Source organism: Teleopsis dalmanni, chromosome 1 (assembly GCF_002237135.1).
Source record: "Teleopsis dalmanni isolate 2A chromosome 1, ASM223713v2, whole genome shotgun sequence".
NCBI lineage: Eukaryota > Metazoa > Arthropoda > Insecta > Diptera > Diopsidae > Teleopsis > Teleopsis dalmanni.
This window is the reverse complement of record NC_051846.1, coordinates 39,766,374-39,780,096: the sequence shown is the minus strand read 5'-3', so window position 1 is coordinate 39,780,096 and position 13,723 is coordinate 39,766,374. Positions and strand designations below refer to the sequence as shown.

The 13,723-nt window shown below is 29.4% G+C and overlaps 1 protein-coding gene across 1 annotated transcript in view; it reads right to left on the bottom strand.

Annotated features, from left to right (window-relative positions):
* LOC119675073 (Down syndrome cell adhesion molecule-like protein Dscam2) overlaps window positions 1-13,723 on the bottom strand; it is a 186,431-nt gene that overhangs the window by 114,680 nt on the left and 58,028 nt on the right. Inside the window, exons 6-7 of the mRNA XM_038086262.1 lie at window positions 4,913-5,361; window positions 625-769 (exon numbers count right to left, since the gene is read on the bottom strand). Of these exons, the coding sequence (XP_037942190.1) occupies window positions 625-769; window positions 4,913-5,361 (594 nt within the window). The remainder of the gene's footprint in view (window positions 1-624; window positions 770-4,912; window positions 5,362-13,723) is intronic.

The following is a 13,723-nucleotide window of genomic DNA, read 5'->3' as shown; positions in this document are numbered from 1 at the left end:
TCAAGTTTTTTCAAATCAAATATTTGAGTAAATTCTTTTTAATAACAATTGCAAATATTTACAAATATTATTTATATTTTTTATCAAGAAAAAAAACTTTAAAATGGAATTAATCAATTTGGGACGCGGTAAGAGCTCAGCCTGAAATTAATCAGAGTTCATGCTGCAAATAGTGGCTGCATTCATGGCTTAATTAACAAACACAATTGCGCGCTCAAGCGAAAAATCAAGCAAATAAAATAAAAAAAAAAAACAAAAACAAATAAAAAAAGTGTACGGCAACATTTTCTATATCCGCTATAAATAAAAGTACAACAGGAAATAATAAAAGAAGAAAAATGGCGTTCCCATTGCATAGAAATGCATTCACCCCATACACAACCCCCTACACACGAATGCATAGATAACATTTTTCTGTTTTGATAGCGCACAGCGTGGAGCATAAATCCGAGCTGCATTTGCAACGCCGACACACTGTTGCAGTTGCATTATTTGCACATATTTCTGTGATGTTTTTATTCATTCTTAATTTATACGGTAAATATTTTCATCTCTTTCTCATTAATATTTTGTTCTCTCTTTTATTTGGTACTGATTTTTTCATATTTCAACAAGTTCAATTACCTTCCGTTTGATGGAAGCGGAAATCCGTCCAATGTCCATGAAATTTGTGGTGTTGGGTTTCCGGCTGCGGAGCATTTTAAACTCACTGCTGGGCCCGGTTGCAATGTTTGCTCAATGAAACTGTACAGCAGCACTGGCGGTGCATCTGCAAATGAATTCAGTATGAAAATATGAAAGCGTAGAAATATAATAAATGTAAGTTAAAGCAAACCAAAAAAAAAAAAAGAAAAAAATTATCATAATAGCAGTAGTAAAATAAAATTAATAAAGCAGAAATAATATTTTTTTTTTGCATTTGGTTGATTTTGAATTGCATATATGAGATACATATTTGTAGAAGCAATAATTTCTATGGTAGATAAAAAATTGTAGAAGCAATAATTTCTATGGTAGATAAAAATATGACTTCCACTAACAACTATAAAATCATTTTGTCATCTCTTGTCTGCGATTGATACAGTTTAGTTAAAAAGTACTCTGGATATATGATGGAATTTTAAAATTAATTATTTTGTGGTTACCACAGAATATGCAACTGGTAAGCACTTTTAGTAAACTAACCCTAATTGAATGGGATAGACACAATTGCAATTTTTACTCTTTCCAATTGCAATAAATTTTTTTGCTTATTACCGTTGCAACGGCCGGGCAACGGTTATTTCATAACATAATAATGAAAAAGAAACCATTTTCTATATAAGTTATTATTAGAAAAAATTAAAGGCTGATACAATGTAAATTTTCGACTTTCTTCGCATGAAACACATACTGTATTGGAAATAAAGTGTTCATCGGCAATAGATTTCACGCAAACTGCACACGACTGTGTTGTCTTTTGTTGGTTTCAATTAAGATGTCGACAAATATAACTACTACCGCTAGAAGCACTTTTTTCTGGTCTCATTAAAATACATCGTACAAGCACCATTTCTACTGCGCTTCGAAGAAAGTGCTTACACATCATTTTTGTTTATATTACCGTTTTCAATTGAAGGCATGAATAACTATTTGACGAGATCTTTGTAGATCTTCTTCATTGATTCTTTGTTTTGAACCTCGATTGATACTCTATGTAGGTAACATTAGATGCTAATCTAGTGATGGCAATCATGTTGTAGAAGATTACCAGAACCCAACCCAACATTCATCGGTTTACTATGTATTCACTCAACAATACGTCAAAACCGTCTTTGGTTTTATTATAAAATTTGATTATCTCTGGCTTTGGCACTCTGCAAATTTTCAATTTCTCCTGTTATAGGCATGGTTGATTTGTTTTTTTTTTGACACATTGGAATAGATTGTTGCATCATGATTATACGCAAAATTTATTAAATTCACAGCCCTTTCTTTTGACAGCTAAGTCTAGACAATTTGTTCACCAATGTTTACTTATTGAGACTCATCTGTTGATCCTCCAGTATAAATATGACTTTGTAAACGGTAGATGTTGGATGCATCACAAACCCATGTCGGTAAATTAGTACGGCTTCAGTGGTGATGACTTGTAGGCTTTTCCAAATTTTTGTTCAACATTGTTCAGACGTCCCGAATTAGCATTGTTCAGACGCCCGTTTATTTTTATTATCAAATTAAATAAACCTTAGCATCATTTTGAAGCGGTCGTTAGATACTGGTATTCGTATGAGAGGCAGCGCATCAGCAAAAGTTTGATAGGTGAAGATTTCTCATACTGTATATATACAAGCGCAATTGTACCTCTGTCGCTTCTCTTATATTGCCCACCTTTGAACCCACGTTATGTAGGTATTGTACAATTCGATATAAATCACCAAACAAAAAATTTGGCTTTCTGAACTAATATGCTTAGAAAGATACTTCTATATAAGAAGTAATAACAGAAATAATATTTTGTAGATGTAGTGATATATATTATTCGCTCTTCCGCAAAATATTTGTGTTTTATTTATTCTAAACTCTATATTTTATTAAATTTATTCGCCAACCTCATTTCTGTATAAATATGTTATATCTTATTACAGAGAAAATATAGCCCTAGTAAAAGAATAGAGAAAAAAGGTTTCGAAATTAAAGTTTTTATAAAAAATTTTTACTACAAATGAAATACTTTTAAGTAAAAAAAAATATTAACAATATTCTTTTTGTTGCATATATATTCTTTTTGAAATAAATTTCAAAAAGAATCCGAATATCTATAAATGCACAAGTATTATTTAATTATTTGCTATGGGAAAACCACTGAGGGAGCTCTTTTGAAAATTATTGAATAAGCTGAAAAATAAATGTACTTATAATTTATACATAATATGTCAACTAGAATATATTTTCAAGTAGTCACCTTAAATACATATGATGCATCCTTTTAACATATGCATCAAACACTGAAGGATATTAAAAATTTTTCAAACATTTTTAATTAAAACTCATATAGCAACGAATGGACTGTGTCAGCAAATTGCAAAATATTTTATATTTTATACATTTATTAGCCTTAACCACTCATTAATTGGAAATAAAATTAAAATTTTTATTCAATAAATGTTATTTAATTAAGCTCCCTCGGATCTCAAAATGTAGGCGTTAAAATTTAATAAATTACAGTGCATCGCAAATAGACTTCGATTGAAAGTCATAAGAGCTTTTATAAATATTCAATTTTGTCGATAAACCAATTCGAATATTTAATTAAGCATTGGATAGTTGCAATCATTGGATAGTTGGAATCATTGGACAATCCTAAAAACAACAACAAATATACACAAATATTCACAAAGTAAATATGTACTTATATGTTTCCGTAAACATATATCACAATACGACATCCTACAAATTATTTGGCTTAATATTGACTGACAACTGCCTACATATCCCCTCTAAGGTGACAGGACATTGACCGTTGAGAACTGTTGACTATGAATGAGTCCTATTACATTTTTAATAGCAGCGCATTATTGCAATACTAATAATGAAAGAATTTAATTGGAAAATATTCGTAATTAGTGAGTTTGTAATGTAAATCGAGAAATTAATGTTTTTATTTATTTAAGCTATGAAAAATAAATAAAATAAACACATTAAATTATATACATTCCGTAAAATGTTTACCCGGAATTTATTAATAAAATGTGAAATATTTACTTACACAACAAAATTGTTCTCAACGCCCTTAAGGTAATACCCATCTGAAGTAAAACGCAAGCGCTATAGATTAACCCAGTTATCCATATATGTACATTTTATAAACAGATTTTGAACAGCACTTGAGTTGCTTCTGCAATTTTATAGTTTGTTATGACTTGAGCGGAATCAAGACGTATTTCACATATTAATAATATCAGTTCAATAAACCCGAAAAAGTCGCAGGAAACCATACCTTGTGGATAAGGTCTAAATCTGATTAACACCGTGCTTGTACGTTTATATAAAATGACAGCTTTTTGTGATGGTCTGTTGTAGTTAGTTAGTTAGTTGTGATGGAGGGAGGAACTATTAGCTAAGAAAGTTCTTTTGAATCCCCAAATTCTCGTAATAATGGGTAATGGAGAGAAGGTCAAACTAGAACCAGCCAGAGGCATTTATAAAGCCAATGCAAATCCTAGAGATATCAACGAGTGTGTTGAAGAAGGGGCCCTCAGAAACTTAAGCCTAGTTCTGGCCAAACTTGGACATAGACACATCAGGTGTTCTAGAGTCCTTTCTTCTTTCTTTCGTAAATTTAAATTCACATTCAGCTGTTTTACGGAATGTGTAACAAAATATTATTTATTACTAATATGTGGTCTAATAATATTGTTGGTTATTAATATAGCTTTGTTTATATAATATTTTCCGGCATAAAATTCATTATATTCAACGAAATATAAACAAAGTTTTTAACAATATGCGATACTAACATGTGATATATTTGTTATATTTTTATAAACCTAATTCCGATTACTTACAAAAAAAAATTTGGTTATTACATATTTATCAGTTTAATATACCATGTTAGTAGGGATCACTGTATGATTTATAGTGTATAATGAATTGTATAAGTGCATCGATACATTATATAGGCTATAAACAAGGTATTCACGAAACATTTTTAACTGTCTCGCGGACCACCTGTAGTTCACCGGTTGAAACCACTGCTTTAAACTCCCCAACTGGCCCAATTTCAATATATTATTTTAAAATACAATATTTGATTAATATTGTTAAATTGACTTAATATAATTTATATCATTAATTCAAATATTTAAGTATAAACCAATTAGTAATATTAATTTAACGGTCGAAATAAATTAAAAATATAAGAACTACTTACCACCCAATTGCAATTCCGCAGTTGCCTGAAATGTATCGCCTTCAGGTCGCCTCACAACGCATTGATACATACCACGATTTTCGCGACTCACACGTGGCACAACTAGGGTATCTTCTATACGACCAGATGATGGCAATTGTCTGCCATCCTTGTACCATAAAATATTTTGCATACCCACAGGACTACTGTTACTAGTTACAAGACAACGAAATTCAGCAGTTCCACCCATATGCACACTAAGCACATTCGGTGATATTTCAACTTGTATTGGCGTGGCAACAGTAAGTCGTAGTTCTGCACTAGCTTCGCCACCTACATTACTGGCAGTACATTTATAAACACCTGAGTCTTCGCCAGTTACCGCCTCAATTGCGAGTATAGGACCTAATAAACGTATTCGTGGTCCGCTCAAAACGGGCAGTGGGCCAGGACCATTGTGTGTATACCAACTGCAAAGCAAAAAAAAAGCGAGATTTTATTGTGTGAAGTTAGTAAAAAATTAGAAAATTAAAAATAATTGTTGAATAATAATAATTAAATTGCATTATAAAATGCAATTCTATATAATTTAAAAACAAGAAAGGTTAGGGCGTGTCACATGTCATTTAAGGAAAATATATCATGAAATATTTTCATGAAAAATTTAATTTGCTTTCTGAAAATTGACATATTTCAGTTTAACGTTTTAATTAAAATATTTTATTTATTTTTTAAATTAAAAATTTCAATTTGCAGAATTTTTTCATTTTTCATTTGGCTTAGGTGTATGCAATGTACTCGATCTCACCAACGGCTCGGCACGGGCAAGGCACGTAAGTGTTTCATGTTCAGAAACATTTAATTTTTTATTGATGTTTTTTATTGACGTATTTTAGTGTAAAATATACTACTCTACAGATATGTTTAGTATCTGTGTACTAAATTTCAAGTGTTTTGGATGTATTGACGTGTAAATTACATTGTCTGTATTCATCAATCAAAAACTGTTGCCTGCTTTACACACGTCCTTTGGCACCCTGGAGTATCTCAAGTGCTTTCAGCTACACTCGAATTTAGTCATTTTAATGGCAATCATTTTAAATTTTTATTTTTTAATATAAAATACGATATAAAATGTACATATGTTTATATACTATATGTTAAGTAAAGTGGAAAAACATCACATATGGTATATTAAAAACTTTAGTTTAATGTGTCCTTAATGCAAGCAATACAAATGTTGAGGGCAAAAAAGCTGCTCAGGACTTTTAATTTAAAGATGTGAATATTAAAACATTTTAAGGCATTAAGAAATTAATTCAGTATACTTTCTTAACGCTATGCTCTACATAATTGTTTTGATCCGCTATAGAAGTTGTCACTTCTTAATGTATGTATGTATGTATGTATGTATTTTATTTTCATTTTATATTTCGTTTTTTCAATATTTGTATCTTAAATTATTGTACCAACACACAGACACATTGTTAAATTATATACTTTCGGATCTAATTACATATTTCACATTAACACACTTAATTGCAGAGGACTAAATAAATAGGGTACTTAGGCCTCAAAACACTTTTTACAAAAAAAGACATGAAGTCAGTGTTTGAAATAATGTTGTCAATGCGAGTCACTAAAATAAATTTTTTTTATGCTTACAAACACATACTTATATGGTACACGTGATAACATCGTTGTTGTTGCAAATTTGTTATCGTTTTTATTATATATAGTTTTTGCATTTGCATTACTACAAACTCATACTTATATGGTACACATGATAACATCGTTGTTGTTGCAAATTTATTTTTGTTTTAACTCAATATAATTTTTGCATTTGCATTATTACATTTTATTGTTATTAAAATAAAGAGAGATAAAATCAGCGCAATAAACAGCTTAGAGTACTAAAAGCAATTTTTGGGAAGAATAATAACAACGTCAATGATAACATCAGCAGCAGTACTGATGAAAGTATCTGTTGTAATACCATAGTCACATGTTGGAATTTTTTTTAATTTAATAATAATAATAATTGTTTACTGGAAGTCATATGGTTCATTTAGAAAATGTAACCCCTCTCTCGCATTATGCGGGCATATCATAATTTTTAATAGATTGCACATATAGAATAAATAGTTTTTCTTTTTCAATATTATTCTTTGGCCATATTTTGTTAACTTTATGTGTAGGTGGGTAATCAACAATTGGCTTATATACTTCTCTGATGACAGTCCAGAGAGAGAAGTTTAGAGTGAGTTTTATAAATATAATATCCTGCATTTATTATGATACTTTGGTTGAATAAATTTTACGTTTTTACGAAAGTCAAGAACTTTCAACCGGACATCTTATTTTTTGTCAGTGTTATTTTATCATCCGCTTTTTAATTTTAAATGTAGGTATTAAACAGCTTCTACTATATCAGTATCTGATTTTAAATCAATTTCAGTATTAATTTCAAATCGATTGTTACTAACTTAAAGAAATTATTGCAGTCAGCGTTCATACTGAGAAATTGAATTTTCAATGGATTACAATCTTCTTAATGACTATTAATAATTAATTATGCAGGTAATCAGACGATGAGTCAAGATTGAATATGCAGATTGTTTACTTTTAGCATACTCCTCTCGAGACTGCACAATTTATCAAGTCAGTAACTTTTTGTCTATACAATGGCAAGTCTGTAAGTTTCCCAGTTGAGATAGAATATAGTTTAAGCGATCATATTGTTTCCATGAGATTGTGTTATTTTGAATATTAGACGGTATTAGATGAGATATAAGATGGGAACTCCAAATCAATTGTTTGGCAGTTATATAAAATCCTGTTCTAAACGACTCAAGAAAAAATATTTTTTTTTATGTATTTAAGATTGTATCTTTTTCATTGAAATATACAATTTAGATTTGACTTTTAAAGTTTTATATAACACAATAAGGCGGTGGGAAAAGAAGGAAGTAAAAAACGTAGTAAAAATGAAATACTCAATCTCCTCGAAATATTATAGCAATATGGACTATATGGAAACTATAATATGAAATCACTTTTTTTAGTTCCTATAATCTTTTTCTCGAATCTGAGAAAATATAAAAAATATGCAGTAATTTTATTATAAAATAAGTAATGGCTTATTCTAGCAAAATGGCGTGGTTTTCACTCGAAATTATAATGTAATATATGTCGATGTTCAGAACACTGAAAGAACTTTAGTTTTCAAATGAGTTTCTGATCCCTGATCTGATGATATAAATATCATTTCATATTCTTCTGTCAATATGAAAACAAATCTGTATTAACCTAATCTATTGTTAAAATATTGTTACAATGTTTGCTAGCCTTCTTCTTCTATTATCCTCTTCTTCTAGTGTAGCATTTGCTTCTCGGCTAATGTCAATACAATTCTACAAGAACAGTCCTTTACCATATTCTAACAGGCGCCCTAATATGATGGCTACTTCCCTATGGGTTCCATTTCTGTAATTGACAAATAATATTTTCAGGATGTCTGTGAAGAGTATGACCGATTCGAAGGGTAGTATGAATTCGATGTGCATTATCTATTGTCAAGTTTGCAAAATGAAAAGCTTTTGTTTCATCGTGTTGAATTAGATATTTTCCACTATGAGTTTCGGTTTCCAAAATACCATATGAAAGTTAATTCTAAATAGTTGTAATATAATTTTCAATTAATTAAAAAGTGCAATTATGTTGCATTTTGCTACTGTTGACACCTATCTATTATTATTGTTATTATATTAAGAGAGTTGCACCGCTACCTGGGAAAATATTTTGCCCCCATTCATGGACTTACAGAATTTGATCAAGTCCAACTGTGTCTATAAATTTTACTATGGAACCTACAAACCTTTCTATAAAAAATAATATTTAATATAAAATTTCATATATTAAAAATTTAATATTTCAGAATTTAAAAATTTGAATTCATATTAAAATATATAATAGTATTAAAATTTAATAATTAAAAAGTAACTATTATTATTTAATACAATTAATCTTAAGCTGGATTATGATTTCTTTCTAATGTAACACAGCAAGTGAACTTGTTTATGAATTAATCTTTAAAAATTAACAAAACTCAATATCTGAACATTCAAGTCAAGTATGGTGTTTCGTCAGTTAGCTAATGAATTGTGATTCTAAGCTTCAAATTTGGCAGGGCACGAGTTCAACCAGCGGTACTTGCAGTCCCAAAAAAAGTATTTCGAATAAATAATTAAAAGTTAGAAATATTTCCAAGACCACTGATGATGGATATTTTAGCAATACTTGAAACAGCTGTATGCCAATAGTTCAATTAATTGAAAGAATAAAAATTGTTGTTGTTGTAGTTCACTACTGTTCGAAACCTTTCTATGAAATTTCTCTAAGCTTTAAAAACAAATATAGTTTTTTTTCAAACTTCAAATAATAAATAAACAATTTTTTATCTCAAAAAGAAACAAATCAACTTTTCTAAACGATAGAAAAACATTTGAGTTTGAAACATTCAAAATATGCAACCAATCTAGGATATGTTAGACATGCTCCTTGTGCACTTTTGACTTAAATTGATTATTTTTCTGACAAAATGCAATAGTAAAGCAAACAAACAACGCGAAAATCAAATGTCAGTGAATGCAAATGAAAAATTCCAAAGTTAAGAGGAGCACTGGTATTGACACTTTTCAAAGGAATCGAAGGAATTGCAGAACTTCTGTACGGAATTACACTGTATTTGGCTGTTCATTTGTATATTTTACTGCTCTGACTGCAAATATTCTGTAAAAGTAAAGATACTCGTACAACACGGAAAATAGGAAAATAGAAAATTATTGTATATTAAATATTTTGTTCGTAAAGTTTTTATTAAAGTTGGAAAAAATTACTCTATGAAATATGAAATGAAATAAAATTATCAAACTTTCTTTATGTGCAAAATTTTAATACCAAGGAGGCAATAAAAACAAATTTAATAACAGGAAAAGTCATAAAGGTATGGGAGTGTAAATATCAGTTACATGCTGAAATTATATTTGCGTGAGAAGTCATAGGTGTATAGTAGCGTTAGCTTTAACGAAGGCAAAAGAAAATATTTAACATAAATATAAGCAGACTTTAATTTAATTTGAACGCGCTTGTTTCTGGTACAAAAAATATGTAAATTAGTACGCAAGCAAGCACGTATGTATGTTTACTCACTTAGCTACACATAAAAATGACGGTGTAAGTGTACGAGAGTACGAGTACCAGCATTTTCCACAATTTCTATCTGTATCCGCATCCGCATCCATACAATCATATTCACTTAAAGTATTCTTTGCTACCTTAAGCAGACACGCTCGTCACCTTATCACCTTAGAAGTTTCATTCATTTGAATTTATGAAAGATTTTTCGATGATGGCAGCAACAGCAACAACAACAACAACAAAAACAAAAACAACAACAGCAACAACAACAACAGCAGCAACAGCAATGGCAACAACGACAGTAGAAACAGTATTATCCTTACTGCCTGCATACTCAGGTTTCGTATGAAAATGTACGACCTCCACCCATTTTTCGTAGTAATAATCTTTTTTTTTTTCTTTCTCATCTTGTCTTTATCAGCGTACACTTTTCATGTTTCACTGCATCTGTGTATGATTAAAGTAATGCCAAAGCAAATATCTACAAATACTTAAAAGCACGATTCTGCATAAAAATGAAAATCAGCAGTAACCGGTGTTTATACGGGTTGAATGGATACGAGTATTTTGGCAAAGACATGTTTCAAGTGAAGCAAGTATTTTCCACTATAAAGGATATTTCAAGAAAATTTTACATATGCCGGAAAAAACTCTCAAGGATTTTTTTAGTTTTGTAACTTTATTGGATTGAAGTTAAGTATATCATAGGAATTTAGCATAATGTATTCAACTGATGTACAGTTAGTTGCTATACTTCAGTAGTGTGTAGAAAATATTTTAGCTAAATATATGCATATATATATATTATATATAATAGCTATAGCAAGAAAGATTAAGAAACAAATATTAAAATTATTAAATAAAATTATTATTTAGCAGTACAATGGCCTATACTTCCTGTCCGCGTAGCCCCGCTTAAAAGTAACATAGAGCATAGAGCGTTAAATTTACTTGACAAAATAGATGTCTTAAATACCTACCTTCTTACTTATTGAGCTATAACAAACCATTATCGGACTTCAGCCTGACGCAGCACTGTTCTACAGCAACTTCTACAGTTTCTTACATGAAGTTTCCTTAAGTAAGTGATCATTCTACTGGGGACGCAGTCATCATATATGTCATTTTCCTACAACTACTGCTTTAAACATCTTTTTCGCTGTAGCACTGTAATCCATTCATACAACATTAACAAGACAGTGAATCCACTATATGTGAATTTGCTGAGTGATGTCAATATTGTGGTGGTCAAACATTTTGCTTTGTGTATTTACAACCAAGAGCTCGGGACTGAAATATTGGACCTACCCACCCGCGTTAAGGCAACCTTTATTAAAAGTAACATTATTTTCTCATTTAGCGCTAAAATTATTTGACAAAATATATGTCTTGAGTAATGAGACTAACTTGTTTAAGAAGGGGTTACCAAGCTGACACAATTGGTTGATATGCAAAAATATGACACATAATATTAAATTGCTAATTCTTGTTAGAGAGAAAACTGACTTATAAATAAATTATTCAACAACTATTTATAATAGAGTTATAGTACTATATAGTGTGTCGATTAAATGTTAAGAAAATCTAAATAAGTGCATTCAATTATAACATATTCAGAAAGCTTATAATATATTACTCTTTAATGTAGCCAAATGAGAAACTAATCTGCTAACCATGTGTAGACCATTGTACTTAACTCTTCAAAAATATCATATATAATTTTCATACAAAATCTATGCTATATACATATAGCAATATGCTAAAAAAGTTGGATTAGCTAAGTGTGTACAAAGTATAGATCGTAAAATAGCTTATGATACTCGTAAAATTAAAGAAATTTTCACGATTCTATTTTGAAATAAGAATTGCTCTCCACAAATGGCATTATGTGAGTCATTATATTGCAAATAAAATTATTGGTAATGCATATATGTAGTTCCAAAAAAAAAAATCCAATTAAGAACTTATCCACCTTAGTCCAATATATGCATATAAATACCAAATGTATTAACACATCCAATCATGAAGAGCCTTCATAATAAACCCTTTTTGCTATATAACTTTTTACTAACAACAATTTGGTTAGACTGCAGTTCATTCACAAAATTAAATAATGATTATATTGAATTATTAACAGTTATTATTACTTAATATCATCTTCACTTAAGATGTGTTTAAACACAGGACATATCACAAAAAGTGCTACAACATAGCACTTTAAAAGTGAAGAGAACCAATGTAGAACTCAATGTTTTCTTTGTGAAAATAGAATATTATTTAAATATTAAATTCCATTATAATTTTTATAGTCTCCTTTCTAATATAAACCGTTCAAATGTTAATTATCTCTATAGTAATTACTTTAATACCAGTTGTCTAACTCTTAATGGTATTAGGTCTATATCCGAAATTGCTTCTTTTGAAATATTATTTTAATTATTATTGTTCTCTTTCCTATCATTAATTTTATTTCCATTTTTAATTTCTGTCATGTGGATTCTTGCAATGATATTTTCAAAAGTTATTAAAAAAATAATTTATGTGCTGTACTGAAAACATATTAACTGACTTTATATGCCGATGAAAAAGTATCTGTGCTCATATGAATTTGTAATCTTATCGATCGGAGAGTAAAAAAAAAAATTTCAAACCGCTATTAATAAATGAAAAACGATTCTGTAAACAAATATTCAAAGTGAAATTTAATGTGGCCTTCCGTTTAATTTCCATGCGAATAATGATTACATTTTAATGTTAAAAACTGACACATCAGTGCATTTTACATGTTCTGAAATTGTTTTTATTTTCTTTATTCGAAACGGTAACGCATGCAATTTCAAGTACATTTCGAATTCATTTTTGAACCTTTCAGGAACCTCCCCTTACCCTCCCTTTTGCAATTAAAACGAAATTTAATATTAAAAAGCGCTTTTCATATTTTGAATATAAGAGATACAATTTCAAGAGTAATGATTTGTGGCTTTTGGTTTGTAATTACTTAGAGAGTTAAAGAAAGAATTTTTTTAAAATAAAAAAATATTTGTTTTTTCTTTATAATAAATATAAATAATATATATACTTTTACACAGAAGATTCGCAATCAAACAGATAAAAAAATATATTGTATTAATTTGTAGGCACTGTTGCCACCTCTCTCTGTGCACAATACAGTACATTTTTGTTTTTCAATTTTGTGAATATTTTTACTTATACTTTCAGTATATTGAAAACCATAAAACTCAAATTTTTTTTTATTAAAAGTAAAATAATACGAAATAGGTTAAATATTGGTTAAGTTCCAATTTTCATACGTCCGATATACAACTTCGCTCAATATTAGCCTCCGAAACCTAACTTATTTATCTCACAATATAAAAAATATGCTATTATAAGCTTTGTCTATAACTAATGGTGATGATAGAGATATATTTATGTGCTCCTAAGTGATGCATAAATCTCACGTGAGCAGGTCAATATCAACTTCATTATTAAAGTAACTAACGAGGAGATAAATTTTTGTCCTACTGACTGTAACATATAACCACGGTTGCCACTTATTGTACTTTAGTACCAAAATTAGTACTTTGTTTTTTTTTTTTTCGTTTGGTACTCACTTTCAAAAAATGGTACATT